Raw genomic sequence first — 20,703 nt, 5'->3', positions numbered from 1 at the left:
GCCCTCTCGCCGTGAAGCCCCGCGGCGCCTGCGCCTGCGCCTGCGCCGTCGCCGGAAGTCGGGGGCCGCGGCCCGCGACTTGGGCTGCTGACCTTGGGCAGCGGCGTTTCCGCAGACTCACAGCTCACCGTGGAGGGTCTGAACACAACTCGGATGAAAAGGAATCTTCCCAGCAAATAGTTTTCAAGTAATGATAATATCTGTGCTTCCTTGGGTGCTTTTATAGCTTTATAAGCACACAAATGAAAAATAAAAGGTGTCAGCTTTTTTCGGTGTGTATGTACGCGCGCACAGGCAGGAAGTTTTTAGGGGGAGTTTATTGGTGCTTATTGAGGCTCACTAATTTCTGAATAGTTTCCTTGAGGAATCGTGATGTATCAGGGCGTTAGTATTGGTCTCTGCTGCTGGCAAGTTGGACGTTCGAGCCTTGGTGAGTCTGTGATACTGCACGCTCGCGTTGCCTAAGCTATGGCTCCTCCATCCATATATATGTCCATTTTGGCAGGATTGGAGTTGCAAGGATGGAGGGTGGCTGATACCAACTGGCTAAGGTAGTCAGTCTCCTTAGTAGTTTGGTGCCTCTTCTGTGGTGAATGCTCTCTTGACTTTTCATTATTTGATGTTCTTCCTTTCTTTACGTAGATCTGAGTTTCTGACCTACATTAATTCCTTCCCTCTGAATAGAATACTGGGTAAAGGGAACTGTGATAAATTGGATCTTTAGTAATGTAGTGCTAAGGTGTGGGGCAGGACGCATTCGATAGTTGTATGGTTAGGTTTCAGTCTTATGGTAAGCCTGTGTCCCTGGACTGTGAACTTCACTGTTGCCTCTAAATTTTCTTCCTTAGGTGGCACACGATGGCTAGAGGGAGCAGGACTATCTCTTCCATGTAGAAGGCCAAAGCAGTAGAGAGAGAAAGAGCGAGAGAATGACTGGGGGAGGGGCAGAGAGGGAGAGAGAGAACCCTGAGGATGCTCTGCACAGTCAGTGCAGAGCCCAGTACAGGTTTTGAACTCATGAACTGCGAAATCATGACTGAGCCAAAATCAAGAGTCAGATGCTTAACTGACTGAGCCACCCAGGCGCCCCATTAGAAAATTGATTTTCATTTTGAAGTTGAGAAGACTGTCTGTTCAGGGTCCTTGGCTTCCAACACACAAATGTTGTTCTGCCCATCCTTAAATGTTTATACCCAAGGCTACTTCTGAGCGTCTATCGATGCTAGATTCCTCTGTATAAGATAGAAAAAAATCCCTTTCAGATTGAGATGTTAGAACTGCAGTATTTCACCCTGGTCTTATTATTACTGTGTTGGTATTATCTTTCAAAAATAAATCAAGAAGCATTGACCTAATCATTCAATTTGAAAACAGGCAGTTATGTAAGCTCTAGGGGCAGAGAGGAGGGGCATGAAGGAGAAATGACAGTTTGTGAGCCCCCCACCACACCCCAAGCTCAGCTCCACGGGCAGTGTGCTCCGCTCTAGTGCAAACTCTCATTGTGATCACAACCACGTCTGGGAATGTCGTGCAGAAGAAACTTATACATGAAAACTGAATGGTTTCCGACACTACCCAGACGGAGGAAGTATTGCTTCATGGATCGCAAGTTTGTGCAGAAGACCAGGAAACGAGGGTGACAGTGTATGGGGATAAGTGCACATCGAGTGCCAGGGGTCTGGGTCTGCCCCTGTCCAGTTATTCACCCCAACTCCCTGAATCCTGTCCCGAGCCAGAAAGAGGAAGGGGCTGGATGCATAGTGCCTGAGCTTCCTAACCCCAGTCGGATTCCAGCTGCTGACACCTGGAAGAGAGAGAGAGAGAGCACAAGCGTGTGCACAGCGTGCCCACTGTGTTGTGTACACGCCCCCACGTGGCTGTCAGGGACCCTCGGCTCTTTTCCTTTCCAGTGTTGCCACAAAGCAAAGTCAGGTTTTCAGTGGAGAAAGCAGCATCAGGTGACCTAACCATAAGAGGTCATTTTTAAGTATTAGTCAAATATAGGAGATCGAAATCTGATGTCAGATGTGAAAAAGAAACAACACCTGCTCCACGTCGAAATGCATATCTTTTAAAAGCTCTCCTTGTTCATTTCTAGTATGTGACGGCACAGTGGCACTGAGTGTGTGGTGTCTAAATGAACGAATGTGCATCTGTGGGGGCTGAGTGCTCGCGTGTGTTTTGACTTATCGCGGTTTGGATCCACACGTGAACGTGTCCTTCCAGAGCAGGAGCCTTGCTTTCTCCACATGCATCTTCATTCCCCAAATGTCCATGCCTCGTGCCTCTATTTCTTCGGCTTGCTGAAACGTTACCAATTGGTAAAATCTGGGGAGTGGTAAGAGCTGAATACCCAGGACATAAGTCAGGAAGAGACACTCCCTACGACGTATAGAAAACGGCACAGCTACTCTATCAGTGTGAAGATGAGTGGCACTAGTCACCTTCAACCAGTGCTATTTTCAACCATTCACCTGGCACCTTTTTCGCTAGGATTCACATTGGTCATTTTGATCATTTAACCTAGACGGGGTTCCAGAACACAACAACCTAACTTGTGAGGGACAGAGAGGAAAAGTTAGGAACCAGTCTTTACCTACACGTTTTAATAAATGAGGCAAAGAATAACATTTTAGGAGCAGTTATATAATCCATTCTACAGTTCCTGAGTCAGTAGCTAATTTGTGAATAAATGGATAATTGGGAGTATGTGATCAGAGACAGAAATGAGCTCTAATGGAGGACTGACCCTGTACCTCGTACACGGCTCATACGGTCTCCACTGGCAGGCAATTTTTGTGATATTCCTAGTATCCCTCAGAGGGGAAGTATAATTCGAGACACATACTGACAAAGTTGGAATACAAGTTACTTAAAGTCACCCTCTCCTTTAGAGAAGAAGTTGAAGGACAATGTGACGCCTGCTTTGGCAAAGGAATTTTTGCTGATGCAGTGTATATGTACCAGTTTATCATTTATTTTATCAAATGGTACCTGAAGTATCAGATGACTTAAAAATTTTTTTTAATGTTTATTTATTTTTGAGAGAGAGAGACAGAGCACAAGTGGGGGAGGGGCAGAGAGAGAGGGAGACACAGAATTTGAAGCAGGCTCCCAGCTTTGAGCTGTCAGCACAGAGCCTGATGTGGGACTTGAACCACCGAACCATGAAATCGTGACCTGAGCTGAAGTCAGACGGTTAATCGACTGAGCCCCCCAGGCGCCCCCAGATGACTTTTGCAAACAGTGTTTTGGTTTGATAGATGTTAGGGATGGTCTCAGCTCAGGCTGCTGGAGCAAAACCCCACGTGCTGGGTGGCTCACAAACAACAGACATTTGTCTCTTGTAGTTCTGGAGGCTGAAAGTCCAACATCGACGTCCCAGTAGATTTGGTGTTTGGTGAGGGCCCTGTTCCTCGTGCATGGATGGCCATCTTTCCACTGTAATTTTGCACGGTGGAAGAGGTGAGAGATCTCTCTGGGGTCTCGTCTAAGGTCACTAATCCAGTTTTGTGCACACCTAAACATTCAGCCTGTAGCACGGACTTACATACAATTTCCAATTTGCTGTGTTAGCCGGAGAGGAGAGCGGGAGAGAAGCTTTACTTCCAGCTGCTTTTCAAAATGGGTTTAAAGAAGGTCACTGAGATGAATGACTTTTTCCTTTCTCCATGCAGGTTTTCCCCTGGGGGGCCGAGACCGTTGCCATCCAGCACGTCAGTCATGTACAGAAAGACTGTGTTCGTAGAGTTTACGGATCGCCTCTTCAACATCGCCAAGCCCAGGCCACCGTGGTTGGGTAATGGAAACGACCCTGACTGTGTATTGTGAGACCCAGTATCTGCGTCTGGTGTCCCGGCAAGGACCCGCCAGTGTTCAGGCTGCAGTTGACGAGGGCTAGGCTTCCTCACTACCCCCTGTCAGGGAAATGCACTGGCCGAGTGTCCTCCGTCTGTTTGCCGGGCCCCCCTCCTCCGCTGTTCTCTAGAAGTTAGAGTGCTCTGGGTCTCGGACCTGGGTTTGTTTCATCGTGTCTTCACCTCCTATCCCTGGCTGGTCTTATCCAGTCTCACAGTGTTAAGACACCATCTCTATGGCAGTTAATCCCAGGTTTATATCTTCAGTTCACACTGCTTGCTTGATAGGTCCACTCAGATACCAAGCGAGCACGTGACAAGATACTATGATGAGACATCTCCTACCATAGGATTATTTCTGAGAGCTATAGGTGACAAGTACCCCCGCAAATTCTAAAGAGAAATATCTGTTCTCATATTTAGAACTTGTTCACCTGGTGACCCCAAATTGGCTCTACAACCCTTAGCCTATATACAAGAAGACTGGGGACTTAGGAAATCGTTTAGATTTGAGGATTTCTTTGGAGACCAATTTTGGTGATCTGTAAAACCCCCTTGTGGGGAGGCTTCCTGCTCATGTCAAGGCCTCAGGAGAAGCACTTAGAAGCCTTGACGTAACACCTGTGCAGCTTGTAGGACTCTGATTCGTGCCTAGTTTTTATCTGGAAAAATTTTCAAGGCCAGGGTCTTTGGGGAACTTCCCCTGCTGTCATAATAAGGATTGTGGGCTGGAGCTGAAGCTAACTGCACTGCCCCTTGCACCTCTCACTTGCGTGACATGAGGAGGGTCATAGGACAAGACTGGTCTTGAGAAGATCCTGCCTGGGACTCTGTGATTATACTGCCAGAAGCAGAGACGGAGAAGAGAGATACAAGTGACAGGTGGAGAGGGCATGACTGGGGGGGGGCCTCCCAGGAGCTCGTATACATTTCGTAAGAAAGAAGCACACAGACGTTTGGCATGCCCCATGACCGGGAGGGCCAAAACCACATTATCACTGTTCCTTCCAAGAATGATCTTGTCAGCAGGCCGCTTTTTCCACCCCTGTCCTTTTTTTCTCCCTGGCTCCAAAGGGCCCAGAGGCAGTGAGGTGAGTCGGGGAGGCGGACTAGGAGAGGAAGATGAGAACATCGGTTTCGGAACTTATCAGGACGTAGCTGAAGGAGGGAGGGAGCCTTAAACTTCAGGAGACATCAAATGTTTGATATTCCACTAGACTGGACTAGTTGGTCTAGACTGGTGTCACTGGACTAATATGATACTGTTGATCTGTAAAGGTTAGTGGAAAATTTGGAGATTGTTCAAAGTGCAAGAGAGGAAACTCCACATAACACAGTTAAAAACTATGCAAAATAAATCTGTTTCATGTTTTTGTCTCATTGAATCCAGTTCACTCAATAAATCATTTTGTAGATATCTTTTTTAATTTTTTTAATGTTCTTCATTTTTAAGAGAGAGAGAGCACAAGAGGGAGAAGGGCATAGAGAGAGAGGGAGGCACAGAATCTGGGGCAGGCTCCAGGCTCTGAGCCATCACCACAGAGCCCAATGTGGGGCTCCAACTCATGAACCACAGGATCATGACCTGAGCCAAAGTCGGACGCTTAACCGACTGAGCCACCCAGGCGTCCCCATTTTGTATGTATCTTATACTTAGTATGTCTGTAAATCAGAAGTCTTGATTTCCCTCTTAATTTTCTGTGTCCTGACCTGACTGCCACCCAGTTTCACAAACCCAAACCACAGGAATCATCCTGTCGACTCGTCATCCAAAACAAGTCCCACGTCTGCTTACTTCTTATAAATTCCAAATTCATCCAAACCTCTGTGCCCTACAAAGTCCTACATGCTACGTTCCCTCCCTGCCTTTATAACCCTATTTCCTACTATTGCCCTGCTCATTCACCTGGTCCTCAACCGCGTGAATATTATTCCTGTCTCAGGACTTTTCCGTTTGTTTTATCTGCTTTGAATGTTTTCTAAGAGATGTTTGCAAATCTTGCTTTTTAATTAGTCACACCTCTGCTCAAATGCCACCTCCTCAAACACGCCCTCCCTGACCACTATACTTAAAGGATCCTGTGTCTCCTGCTTCAGCGTTTTCTAGCACATCTTTCATAGCATTGACCGCAACCAGAATGGTTCTTATTTCTTTGTGTGCCTGATCTCATTCTCTTGAATATAATTCCCATGATGGGTCTTATTCGCTACTGCACCTCCAGGAACTCGGCGGAATGGATTGCCAGACATCCATCCTCAGAAGAACCATGCGTTGAGCTGGTGATGGCAGTTTATGCATTTATTCATTCAATTACTGCTTTTTATCAATAATCATGGGGCCCGACTTCAGCCACCACTTTCATAGTAGCAGGTTTTATGGAGTGCTGCTCTCCAAGTGAGCTTTGGGGGATATCTTGTTCTTGCAGGTCTGCTAGGTCCTACCATCCGGGCCGAGGTTTTTGACACAGTGGTCATTATACTCAAGAACATGGCTTCTCACCCCGTCAGCCTTCATGCTGTTGGTGTATCCTACTGGAAAGCTTCCGAAGGTGAGTCTGATGCCCTCCTACTGTCTTCTCACCCTCATACCACTGGGGAATGGTGGAGTCGGGATTCAAACCGAGGCCTGGTTCATGAAGTCAGGAACCCTGTTACCTTAGTTTAAGCCCTGAAGTTTAATTGACTTCCTGTCCTCCCTTGAGGAGCCAGGCCACAGATCCTAAGAATTCCACTTCATCTGCCTTCCTATGTCCAGAAACTTCCTAGGGAAGTTGAAGGCTCATGGTATAGAAATGAAATGGAATTGTTCCTTCCTTAGATTCTCACTTTGACAATATTTCCTCTCCCTCCCCTCTCTCCAGTTCCTAAATATCAATGCCACCGTGAGATAAGAGCCAACTACCAGAAGCAAAAGCTGACCTCATAGGGTCCCCACTTTACCTAACTGCTCCTTGACCTTCACAGAGCACGAAGGGAGTGCAGGGAGTGCTGTGTTGTCCAGAGAGACTAGGGCATATACAGATCAAGGAAATTCAAGCGAATCATTAATAAACTGTTGGAGCACATGCCGTATGTTGGATGGCCTAACTGCACTTAACATGTTGACTCATTTCCTCCTGAAATTGTTTGAGTAGTACTCATGAGGCCAAGGCAGACCTGGGCTGGGGGAGGACGACGGGCGGGGACAGGGGGTTTAGAGGAAATGTCTGCCCAGGAACAACACGGTGAGAAAATGGCCTCGAAGCCATGTGACTTACAGTCCTGCCAGTAGCCTAAATATCCATATGCTGCGATCCACAAGCTGCTGGCCTCCTTCGACCAGCCTGGGAGCCCCAGCCTGCCACTTACATCTGTGATGATGCTGAGTGTCATTTCATATGCTTGTGGACCTTTCTGATGCCCTATTGTAAAATATCAAGTGTTTAACTGCTTTTCCTGTTGAAAAAAGGAGTTGTTTATCTTTATCCTTATTGATTTGTACACGTACTTTATATATTCTGAATACACATCATCTGACAGATGTAAATATTGGCATATCTTCTTCCAATCTGTGCCTTGAATTTTCACTCTCTCAGTAATTTTTTTGGTAAACAAAAGTTACTAATGAAGCACAAAAGTTCAACAGTTAATGAACCACAAAATGATCACTTTTTTCTTTCTATGTTAGAGCTTCATGTCCTGTTTAAACTATTTGCCTATCCCAAAGTCATAAAGACTTTCTTCCATGCTTTTCTCCAGAAGTTTTATTATTTTACCTTGTATAGCTCGGTGATCCATCTCAAATTGACTTTTGTGTACGGTTTACCCTCCAGCTGTAGTCTCTCTGCCTACCTTGGGGTGCCCCTCTCCATAGCATTTTTAAACATTTTTAAATTTTTTTTAATCTTGATTTATTTTTGAGGGGGTAGTGGGCAGAGAGAGGGTAGACACAGAATCAGAAGCAGGCTCCAGGCTCTGAGCTGTCAGCACAGAACCCGATGTGGGGCTTGAACCCACAAACTGCAAGATCATGACCTGAACCAAAGTCAGATGCTTAACCAACTGAGTCCCCCAGATGCCACTCTCCCCATAGCATTTTTATACAGTTTTAGTGAGGTATAACTTATATACCATAAAATTCATTCATCTGAAGTAGTTTGACAGCAAGGGCAACAAAGACAGATATAAAGAAATGGAACTATATCAAACTAAAAAGTTTTTGCATAAGTGAAGGAAACCATCAACAAAATGAAACAGCAACCTACTATGTGGGAGAAGGTATTTGCAAATGAAATATCCCACAAGGGGTTGATATCCAAAATCCATAAAGAATTCACACAAATGAATATCAAAGAAAACAAACCTCCCAAATTAAAACAAACAAATGAAGGAACGGGCAGAGGATCTGAATAGACACGCCTCCAAAGAGGACATCCAGATGGCCAACAGACACGTGAAAAGATGCTCAGCATCACTCATCAGCAGGGAAATGCACATCAAAACCACACTGAGGTACCACCTCAAGCCTGTCAGAGTGGCTAGTAACAAAGACACAAGAAATAACAAGTGTCGGTGAGCGTGTGACACCAGGGGAGGCGTCCTGCACTGCTGGTGCCACTGCTGTGGAAACCAGGATGGAGGTGACCCCAAAATTAAGAATACAGGTACTGTATGATCCAGCAATTCCACTTCTGGGTATTTATCCAAAGAAAATGAAAACAACACAAGTTGCAAAGATATATGCTCCTCTCTGTTCATTGCAGCATTATTTACAAGAGACCAAATATGGAAGCAACCCAGGTATCCATCCATAGATGAATGGATACAGAAGATGTGGTCATAAACACACACACACACACACACACACACACACACACACACACACAGTGGAATATTAGTCAGCCATCAAAAGAATGAAATCTTGCATTTCCAATGATGTGGATGGAACTAGAGGGTATTATGCTAACTGAAATATAAGTCAGAGAGAGAAAGACAAAAACTGTATGATTTTACTTATATGTGAGTCTAAAAACAAACAAAACAAAATAGAAATAGATTCATAGATACCAAGAACGATCTGGTGGTTTCCAGAGGATAGGGAATTTGGGGGGTTAGGGAAAATAGATGAAGGGGATTAAAAAGCAAAAACTTCCTGTTAAAAATAAATAAATCATAGGACTTTAATGTACAGCTTAAGGAATAAAGTCAATAATATTGTAACAACTTTGTATGGTGACAGATGTAACCAGACACCGTGGTGACCATTGAGCAATGTAAAGAATTGCCAAATCACCATGCGGTACACCTGAAACGAATAGAATATTGTATGTCAACTACATTTCAGTAAAACGTAGTTTGATGACTTTTAGTAGACTTTTACACGTGTGCTGCCACCAACACAGCTCGTGTTTAGAACACTTCTGTCACTACAAGAAATTCTCTCTTTGGAGTTCCAGACCCTTCCCATTTCCGGTTCTGGGCAAGCACTGATCTGTTTTATGTGTCTATAGCTTTGTAAACCTGTCATTTTTCTCTCCCAAGCCGACTCTGGTAAATCGTGTTACTGGTTAGCAAGTAGTCATCCCCTCCCCAGATTTGGAGAGACATATTTCCCCACGTATTGATGTGGGGCTTAGCCATCTGACTTGCTTTGGCTCCTAGGATCTAAACCTAGACAGTCTGTTCATGTGAAGTATCTGTCAAAGTAGACAGAAAACAAGTAGCCAGAAAACAAGCGAAAAGCAGGTCCAAGGAAACTTCAAATTTGGTCTGGAGTGAAAATGAAAGCTCAGTGCTAGAGATACTTTTTTACTTCCTTTTCCAGACCGGTGGATCCTAAGACACCAACCTAGCCTATAGGGGTGTCCATGAAGTGAGGTTCTCAGGATGCATTAGGTGGGGTTGGCCATGAGCTGCAGAACTTTGAGTGAGACCTGAAAGACAGCATGGGGACGTTCAAGTCAGGAAATCTCAACCCGAAGCTGCTGAGCAGAGATCTGGTAAAGGAGTAATGACTGCAGGTTCCACAGAGAGGGCCGGAGTACCCCCCTGAAGCACAGTTGACTAACTTCTGGGGCCCTAGGCTAGGCCTGGGATAAGGCTGACCAACGAACCACAGCGGGATAGGTAGAGGGCTCTCCGGGACAGACAGTGTAGTGGAGGCCAGGCAGAGGGAGGACGCAGGTACAAGGCCGTAGACATCAGGGGGAGAGAAGAGGGTCGGGGCTGGAGGTGGAAGGTGGAGACCAAAGAGCTCGCCGCAGCCCCTGGGCCTGACCGTGAGATCTTTGTGTAAACTCCCAGCTACCTTGGTTACTGAGCGCACACTGCTCAGGAAGCTGCCTACTTGAGAACACTCTTAAATGCCCCGGTGTGGTGGTTTATAAAGATGGAAGTCCGTATTTCTTTTTTTAATGTTTTATTTTACTTTTGAGAGAGAGAGAGAGACAGAGACAGAGACAGAGACAGAGACTGCACAGAGGAGGGGCAGACAGAGAGGGAGACACTGAATCCAAAGCAGGCTCCAGGCTCTGAGCTGTCAGCACAGAGCCTGATGTGGGGCTCAAACCCACAGACTGTGAGATCATGACCTGAGCCGAAGTCAGACGCTCAACCAACTGAGCTTCCCAGGTGCCCCTGGAATCTATAGCTCCTTCCCTTTAATCTGTGGAGGCGTGTAACTGCTTCAACCAATAGTGTATGGGGGAGCCTGTGCCACGTACTTCTGACACTGACTGGTAAAAGAACATGCTGTTTCTGTCTTGCTTGTGGCAACATTCACTCTGGTGTCCTGAAATGCCATTTGACATCCTGACTCCTCAGAGTCCCCATGAGGAAGCCCAAGCCAAGTAGAAAGTCCCAGGTGTAAGTGTGCTGGTTGACAGTCCCAACTGAATCCAGTTTTCAGATCATCCCTATCCAGCTACTAGATGTGTGAATAACAAACCTTCCAGATGGTTCCAGCCCTCAGCTGTTTGTGGCATGCCAGCTGACGCCCTGGACGCCTTGGAGTGGAGGTGCCACCTTGCCTGTGTTCTGAGCTCCTGACCCACAGAATCTGCAAGGGTAGTACAGTAGCTGTTGTTTCACACTGCTCCATTTGGGATGGTTTATTCTGCAGTCTTCTCTACAGCAAGCTCTGTGATGTTCTCCTCAATTTTTCTCTCTTCCTTGTGTATCTTAAGCCCAAAAGTACTGGAGAAAGCTTTGACTGGCTCAAGGGCTAACAACAAAATGGCATCCTTTCAGCAGTGGATTTTTGTTGATTCAGTACACTCCTTAGCACATCTTCCGTGTGAAAGGCACATTGAAATCACACATATAATAGTGAAAATTACACAGAACACCCTTTTGCCATTTTTGCCTTAAGAAATTAAATATTATAGATACAATTGAAGCCTCTTATGTATCTCCTGATTCCTTCCGTCCCTATCCAAATGTATCTATTATCTAGAATTTAATATCAACCCATGATCACACCGGCACCTGAAACACATACTCCATCCCCAGGGGCTGACTCAGGTTTTTAAAAAAGTCTCCTGGTCTCTGCCATGCTCAGGTGTTGGTCTGATATTGCTTCTGGATGAAGCCACTACTACCTAGTGCACACTGAAAAGGGTGTCCCTGTACCCCCGAGAGACTGACTTTGGGGGTGGCCTTTGGCTGCTGAAAGTTTGCAGTGAAAGTACAGGCAGAGTAGGTGCAGTGCAGGTGCGTGTTGCACTGCTCGATTGGAGAGGTCCCTTTTTCAGATGTGTAGCTGATAAGACAGGATATAAATGAAGAGCCCCCTGAATGCTTTGGGCCTCTCTGGAACTCCAGAGACTGTGATAAATGCAGGACGTTATGATGAGTTGCTAGAAAAGTGTTTCAATAGAAATATAAGAGTTATGGTCAGTGCCTTTAAATATTTTCTACTCCTGTCCACTGAAATGACCTGGAAGCAATGACACTTAATTAATGATGAACACATATAGTGCTCAATTTAGAATCAAGGCATCAGACTAATCCAGGAGTCCATTTTAACATCACTAAGGATGGGACAGCCAGGAAATATCTGCCCCTAATGTGATCTGCTCCTCCAGAGAAGAGCCAAGTTAAAAATATTTTTAAAACTCCCTGTATCTCACCTTTCCACTCTCTTCACCAGTGCTCATTAAAGAGTCTGGGACAAAGTATGTAACCAACATATGTCTGTCGAGTTGAATGAACGCACACCAGGTGTAAAGATGCAATGATGAAAACTATTATTTGTTAGAATCTAGAGGGTGCAGTGAGACCCGCTGACCCCCTCATGTCGGCATTAGCGGCCTACAACTTCGCTGGGCTATGTGAGGCTGCTTATTAGTCTTCCGGACTCAGTTGCAGAAAGCCTACTTCTTGTGTAGAATCTGTTGATAATAATAAACTTGATACTTTCCTTGAGTGAACAGTGGGTGTGGAAAGGACACTTGTATCCCTTCTTGCTTTAGGTGCTGAGTATGAGGACCAGACCAGCCAGAAGGAGAAGGAAGATGATAAAGTCTTTCCTGGTGAGAGCCATACCTACGTCTGGCAGGTCCTGAAAGAGAATGGTCCAATGGCCTCTGACCCACCGTGTCTCACCTACTCATACTTTTCTCATGTGGATCTGGTGAAAGACCTAAATTCAGGCCTTGTTGGAGCCCTGCTGGTGTGCAAACAAGGTAAGTGTGAGAGAGGGTAGGACTCAGATGAAATAATCAGAGAAGTACACACATCTGGGTCAACTCATAGAAGATAGCATTTGTGTTCTTTCATTGAAGGAGGTTTCTTTTCCCTAGCGTTATACCCAGGGAAAGAAAATATTCTATTCCATGGGCTCTGTCTCTAGTCCTTTTGTAAGTTTTGTGTTAGCTTCCCTGAGAGCTTCCTGGAGAGATGAACACATTCAAGCACATCATCTGTCTCCCAAAAGCATATGAACATTGGAGAAAAGGAAACATGTATAACTTGTTATTCTACAAATGATCTTATACTAATCAAAACTGTTTTTAATTTATAGTTTAATGGCATGCCCTAAATTAAGGAAGTAAACATTGCAGAATTTACTTTAATTCAAAATTTTTAATAGTGAATTCAGCTTCAGTGGACTTTCATTTTTATTCCTTTAACTATTACTGCATGTCCCTGCAATTTAGTGGCTTAAAGTGACAATAATCATTTATAATTTCTCATGGTTTTCGTGGGTCTCTCACGGAATTTGGGAGTATGTTTACTTGATGGTCTGTCTCAGAATTTCTTTTATTTTTAATTTTTTAAGTTTATTTATTTGAGAGAGAGTGAGCGAGCGAGTGAGCATGCACACACATGTGCACAAACAGGGGAGGGGCAGGGAGAAGGAGAGACAATCCCAAGCAGGCTCCATGCCATCAGCAAAGAGCCCGATGTGGGGCTCAAACTCACAAACCATGAGATCATGACCTGAGATGAGATCAGGAGTCAGATACCTAACCGACTGTGCCACCCAGGTGCCCCTGTCTCAGGATTTCTAATGAGGGTGAGTCAGATAGTGGCTGGAGCCAAGGTCATCCTGAGTAAAACTTGATTCACATGTGTGGCACCTAGGCTTAGAAAACTCAAATAGCTAGAGCTGTCCACAAGGTCTTTTCAGCATGGGAGCTACAGGGTAGCCAGAAATGGGTTTTTTTTCCTTTTAAATGGACTCGATTTTTTAGAGTAGTTCTACATTTATAGCACAATTGAGCAGGAAGTACAGAGATTCCCAAATAGCACCTTCCTGAGACCCACACAGCCTCCCCTACTATAAACATGCTACCCCAGAGCAGTGTGTTGGCTACAATTGATGTACCTACATTGACAATCATTATCAACCTAAGTCTATACTTTACAGAATGGCTCATTCTTGTTGGTCTACATTCTACGGTTTGGACAAATGTGTAATGATATGCACCCATCACTATGCTAGCATAGAGGAGAGTTTCACACTTCTAAGAATCCTGGGTCCCACCTACTCATCCTTTCCTCTACTACCCTTCAGCAACCACCGATATTTTATTTTTTTACTAAAAACATTTTAATGACTTTTTTGAGCAACAGAGAGAGAAACAGAGCATGAGTGGGGAAGGGGCAGAGAGAGAGGGATACACAGAATCCAAAACAGGCTCCAGGCTCTGAATTGTCAGCACAGAGCCTGATGCAGGACTTGAACTCACGAACCGCAAGATCATGACCTGAGCCAAAGTCAGCTCCTTAACTGACTTAGCCACCCTGGTACTATCAACCACTGATAATTTATTTTATTTTTAATAGTTTATTTTCAAATTGGTTTCCATGTAACACCCAGTGCTTCTCCCCACAAGTGCCCCCCATCATGACCATCACCGCCTTCCCTCCCTCCCCCTCCCCCTTCAGTCCATGGTTCGTTTTCAGTATTCAGTAGTCTCCCTTGATCTGTGTCCCTCACTCTCCCCAGCTCTCTTTCCACCTTCCCCTCCCCATGGTCCTCTGTTAGGTTTCTCCCGTTAGACCTATGAGTGCAAACATATGGTATCTGTCCTGCTCTGGCAACCAGTGATATTTTAAATTGTCTCCATAGTTTTGCCTTTTAAAAAATGTCAACTAGTTGAAATCATACAGTATATAATCTTTTCAAATTGGCTTCTTCCACTTACTAATATGCATTCCAGTTTTGTCCCTGTCTTATCATGGCTTGATAGCTTTCTTCTTTTCAGCATGGAATAATATTCTGTTAACTGGATGGATCACGGTTAATTTAGCCACTCACCAATGAAGGACACCTCGGTTGCTTCCAAGTTTTGACAGTTATGAATATAGCCATGTGCAGGTTTCTATGCATGCATAGTCTTCAACCCCTTTGGGCGGATGCCAAAGAGCACAATTACTGGGTCGTACGGTAAGAGTAGGCTTTCTTTTGCTAAGACCCTGCCAACCTGTTTTCCAAGGTGGCTGGACCCTTTTGTATTCTGGGAGCAATGAACAAGAGCTCCTGTCGCTCTTCATCCTCGCCAGCCGGTGGCTGCATTGCCAGTGTTTGGGAATTTGCATTTGCTGAAGTCACACAGCATCCCTTCCACCTCATTCTGTTGTTGGAATGAATCACTCTGGCCAGCCCATAAAAGGGGAGGGGAACTAAACTCCACCCTTGGATGGGAGGATAGGCAAGGAATTTGTGAACATGAACCACCATTTCCGGACGATTATGATGACTACAAAAAGGAAAAAACAAGAGGGCAGGGAGTAGAAGAGAAGACCACAAGACTATACTAGCTTCCTTTGGAAGTATGATCTCTTGTACACTAAGTTCAGTTTCTTTCTTTTAAAATTTTTTTTAAAGTTTACTTATTTATTTTGAAAGAGAGAGAGAGAATGATTACAAGCAGGGGAGGCTAGAAAAAGAGGAAGAGAGAGAGAGAATCCCAAGCAGGCTCTGCACTGACAGTGCAGAGCCCGATGTGGGGCTCGAACTCACAAACTGTGAGATCATGACCTGAGCCGAGACCAAGAGTCAGACGCTTAACTGACTGAGCCACTCAGGTGCCCCAACTTCAGTTTCATAGTCATAATTTTTGACAAAGAGCTAAAACCTCAGTGTGTTATTTGTGAGATGTAAAGTTTAATAAAACAATAAAATCATCAATACATGTTCATATATAAAATATAAATAAATATTGCTTTGTTTTTATTTTTTTATTTTTTAGCTTTATTAATAGTTTATTACCAAGTTGATTTCCATATAACACCCAGATCTCTTCCCTACAAGTGCCCCTCTCCATGACCATCAGCCCCCCTACCACTTCCCCCCCTCCCTCTTCAGCCCTCAGTTTGTTCTCAGGATTCAAAGATCTCTCATGATTTGCCTCCTTCCCTCTCCCCAACTCTTTCCCCGCCGCTTTCCCTTCCCGTGGTCCCCTGTTAGGTTTCTCCTGTTAGACCTCTGAGTGACAACATATGGTATCTGTCCTTCTCTGCCTGACTTATTGCACTTAGCATGACACCCTCGAGGTCCATCCACTTTCCTACAAAGGGCCAGATTTCATTCTTCCTCATTGCCATGTAGTACTCCATTGTGTATATAAACCACATCTTACAACCACTCTGGAACACAGTGTGGAGGCTGCTCAAAAAACTATCCGTAGAACTCCCCTATGACCCAGCAATAGCCCTGTTGGGGATCTACCTAAGGGATACAGAAGTGCTGATGCATAGGAGCACATGTACCCCAGTGTTCATAGCGGCACTGTCAACAACAGCCAAATTATGGAAAGAGCCTACATGTCCACCAACTGATGAATAAATAAATATTTAAAATCAAAAAAATTCTTTGACAGAAAATTGACTTAAAAAGTCAACAGAGGGCGGCTCGCTGGCTGACTCAGTGATGCGTGGGGCTCTTGATCTCGGGACTATAAACCCGAGGCCCATATTGGGTGTAGAGATTACTTAAAAATAAAATCTTTTTCAAAAAATCTACAGAGGTTCTGGTTCTGGGTAAGATGCAGGAAACATACACCACCCTTTATCTCCCACTGAACTCAACTATGGAACCTTCACAAAACACATAGCCCAGCCATTTGAGGATTCAAAAAATCAAATAGAACAAGCAGGTCAGGAAAAGGCATCAGAATTTTAAGTACCACCAAACTGGTGGAGAATTTCACTTTTTTATTCCCCTTCGATATTCTCCAAACTGGCAAAGGATGTGAATATATATTTTCTGGGGAGAAAAAAGATGTACAGATGGTTAACAAGTATGTGAAAAGGGGCTCGACATCACTAGTCATCAGGGAAAGGCAAACCCAAACCATAATGATGTGTCATCTCATACCTGTTAGATGAGTGTTGGCAAGGATGCGGGAAAAAGGGAGCCATGTACGCTATTGAAGGGAAGGAAAATCAGTACAGGGATCATGGGAAACAACGAAAACAACTGCCGTATGATCTTACAATTTGACTTCTGGTATACATCAAAAATAATTGAAATCAGGATCCCAAAGAGATATCTGCACTCCTGTATTTATTGCAACATTACTCACAATAGACAAGATGTGGAAACAACCCAAGTGTCCATTGGCAAACAGATGGATAAAGAAAATATGATATATACATATATTAGGTATATATGTATATATCAAAATCACATGGATATATATAATAATGGAATCTTAGCATTTTAAAAAAGGAAATCCTGTTATTTGCAAAACTATGGATGAAGCTGGAGGGTATTATGTTCAGTGAAATAAGTCAGTCACAGAAAGGAAAATATTGGAGGAGTCCACTTATATGAGGTATCTAAAATAGTCATAGAGTAGTCTAAAATTCTGTAGAAGTAGAGAATATAATAGTGGTTTCCAGGAGCTGGGGGAAGAGAAATTGGAGAGTTGTTATTCAAAAGGTATAAAGCTTCAATTACGCTACATGAATAATTCCAGAGATCTGTTATATAACATAGTACCTATAGTTAACTATATGGTATTGTACACTTCAAAATTTGTTATAAGGGTAATCTCATATTAAGTGTTTTTAAAACATACACACACACACACACACACACACCCTAAAATACACATGAAAACTCTGAGAGGTATTAGGTATGTCTATTACCTTGATTTCGTAATGGCACTATGGGTGTTTTCATATGCCTAACTCATCAAATTATGCATTTTAAATATATGCAATTCTTTGTAATGCAGTTATGTCTCAATAAAACTGGTAAAAATGAATTATATTCTATACAGAGTAAAGGAAGAAGAAAATTTATTTGAGGAAATAATAGCTGAAAACTTCTCTATTCCGGGGAAGGAAGCAGACGGTCAGATCCAGGAGGCACAGAGAACTCCCATCAAAATCAACAAAAGCAGGCTAACACCAAGACATGTCATAATTAAATTTGCAAAATATAGGGATAAAAAAAAAACCTTTAAAAGCAGCAAGACAAAACAAGTCCTTAACAGGGGTGCCTGGGTGGCTCAGTTGGCTAAGCCTCTGACTTTGACCCAGGTCATGATCTCACATTTGTGGGTTCAAGCCCTGCATCGGGCTCTGTGCTGATAAGCTCAGAGCCTAGAGCCTGCTTCCAATTCTGTGTGTCCCCCCCTGCCCCTCCTCTTCTCATGCTCTGTCTCTCTCTGTGTTAAAAATAAATAAAAAACATTTAAAAATTAAAAAAAAAAGAAGTCCTTACCAGAGGAAAACCCATAATACTAGCTGCAGATTTCTCAACAGAAACTTGGCAAGCCAGAAGAGAATGACATTATATACTCAAAATGATGAATGGGAAAACTCTGCAGCCAATAATATTCTACCCAGCAAGGCAATCATTCAGAATAGAAGGCGAGATAAACAGTTTCCCAGATAAATGAAAAATAAATGACTTTGTGACCACTAAACCAGCCCTACAAGAAATATCAAAGGGGACTCTTTGAGTAGGCGAAGAAAGGCCAAAAGCAAAAAAGACTAGAAAGGAACAGAGAAAATCTCCAGAAACAATGAGTTAACAAGTAAAACAATTGTACTAAATTCATATCTATCAATAATCACTCAATGTAAATAGACTAAATGCTCCAATCAAAAGACATAGGGTGTTGTGAGAATGGATTAAACAAAAAACAAGACCCATGTATATGTGTCCTAGAGGAGAACACAGGCAGCAACCTCTTTGACATTGGCTGTAGCAACTTCTTACTAGATATGTCCCCTGAGGCAAAGGAAAGAAAAGCAAAAATAAACTATTGAGACTTTATCAAAATTAAGAATTTCTGCACAGTGAAGGAAATAATCAACAAAACTTAAATGTAACCAATGGAATAGGAGAAGATATTTGCAAATGGCATATCTGATAAAGGGTTAGTATCCAAAATCTATAAACAACTTATGAATCCAACACCCAAGAAGCAAATCATCCAATTAAAAAATGGGTGAGAGACACGAATAGACATTTTCCCAAAGAAGATATACAGATAGCCAACAGACATATGAAAAGATACTCAACATTACTTATCATCAGGGAAATCCAAATCAAAACTACAATGAGATATTCCTCCACACCTGTCCGAATGGCTAAAATCAACAACACAAAAAACAACAAATGTTGGCGAGGACGCGGGGAAACCAGAACCCTCTTGCACTGTTTGCGAGAATGCAAACTGGTGCATACAGTCTGGAAAGCAGTGTGGAGATCCCTCAAAAAATAAAAATAGAATTACCTTGTGATCCAGCATTTACACTAATATGTATTTAGAGCAGCATTATCAACAATAATCAAATTATGGAAAGACCGCAAAGGTCCATCGAGTAATGAATGGATAAAGAAGTGGTATATCCATTGGTATATACAATGGACTATGACTCAGCCATAAAACAATGAAATCTTGCCATGTGCAATGACATTGATGGAACTAGAGTATATTATGCTAAGTGAAATAAGTCAGAAAAAGACATACCATATGATTTCACTCATATGTGAAATTTAAGAAACAAAAGAGAGGATCAATGGGGAAAACAGAGAAAGAAACCAAGAAACAGACTCTTAACCATAGAGAACAGACTGATAGTTACCAGAGGGGAGGCAGGTGGGGGGATGGGTGAAATAGGTGATGGGGATGAAGGAGGGCACTTGGGATAAGCACTGGGTGATGTATGGAAGCGTTCAGTCACTATATTGTACACTTGAAACTAATATTGCTCTGCATGTTAACTAACTGGAATTGAAATAAAAACTTTAAAAATTTTGTATTCTGTATGCTATGAATGAATAAATGGAAACCAAAATTTAAGAAAGATTTACAGTAGCTCCAAAAATTGAAAGATTAGGTATAAATCCAGCAAAACCTGTGCATTGTCCCTACGGTGAAAACTACAACGCAAAAGAAATCAGAGAGACGTACTGTGTTTGCAAACAGTGAGGCTCTTAGTTCCCCCAAGTCTGCAGATTTTCCACAAGATTGTTTCTGGCCACAGACATACTGATTCTTAAATGTTTATGAAAAGGCAAAAGAACTAGATTAGCTAAAGCGATTTTGAAAGAGGATAAATTTGGAGTAATAATTCTACTCAATTTTGCAATTTACTACAAAGCTGCAGTAGTCAGACATACATACAAGATGTATTACTAAATGGAATAGACCTGTAGATTAATGAAAGAGAATAAAAGTCCAGAAATAGAGCCACACAAGTAAGCCCAATTGATTCGACTCAAAAACAATTCAAAGGAGGAAGGATAGTCTTTTCACCAAATAGTGTTGGACAATTGGATATCTGTGTGCAATGATCCTACACCTAACTAGTTATATAAAGATTAACTCAAAATGAATTATAGTTCTAAATGTCATGTGTAAAACCATAACAGTGTTAGGAAACATAGCAGAATAACTTTCTAGGGTTAAGAGAAGGGTTCTGAGAAAACACCAAAAACAGTCCATAAAAGAAAAAACTGGGGGCGCCTGGATGGCTCAGTCATTTAAGCATCTGGCTTCAGCTCAGGTCATGATCTCGTGGTTCGTGGGTTCGAGCCCTGCATTGGGCTCTGTGCTGACAGCTCAGAGCCTGGAGCTGCTTCAGATTCTGTGTCTCCCTCTCTCTCTGACCCTCCCCTGCTTGCGCTGTCTCTGTCTCTCAAAAATAAATAAAAAATATTAAAACTTTTTTTAAAAAAAAAGAAAAGTTTGATAAATGTGATTTCATCAACATGAGTAATTTTTGCTTTTGTAATTTAAAAACACTGTTAAGAGAAATAAGTCAGGCAGAGAAGGACAGATACCATATGTTCGCACTCATAGGTCTAACAGGAAACTTTCAGAATGATCTAGCTTCAAGAAAAGCAAGCAGTTAGTAGTGCTTAAGAAAAATTGATTCAGTATCTAATGGATAG

The 20,703-nt window shown here is 43.1% G+C and overlaps 1 protein-coding gene across 7 annotated transcripts in view; it reads left to right on the top strand.

Annotated features, from left to right (window-relative positions):
* Positions 1-20,703, top strand: part of F8 (coagulation factor VIII) — a 128,234-nt gene that overhangs the window by 12,428 nt on the left and 95,103 nt on the right. For 5 of the 7 annotated variants that reach the window (XM_029929514.1, XM_029929515.1, XM_029929516.1 and 2 more), the window contains exons 2-4: positions 3,678-3,799; positions 6,284-6,406; positions 12,308-12,520. In XM_029929514.1, the coding sequence (XP_029785374.1) occupies positions 3,678-3,799; positions 6,284-6,406; positions 12,308-12,520 (458 nt within the window). Of the gene's footprint in view, positions 1-23; positions 188-371; positions 431-3,677; positions 3,800-6,283; positions 6,407-12,307; positions 12,521-20,703 lie in introns of those variants that run through there. The other 2 variants (XM_029929517.1, XM_029929519.1) reach the window with 2 other exon arrangements.

Source organism: Suricata suricatta, chromosome X (assembly GCF_006229205.1).
Source record: "Suricata suricatta isolate VVHF042 chromosome X, meerkat_22Aug2017_6uvM2_HiC, whole genome shotgun sequence".
Classification (NCBI taxonomy): domain Eukaryota; kingdom Metazoa; phylum Chordata; class Mammalia; order Carnivora; family Herpestidae; genus Suricata; species Suricata suricatta.
This window is presented reverse-complemented; position numbering and strand designations above follow the sequence as displayed.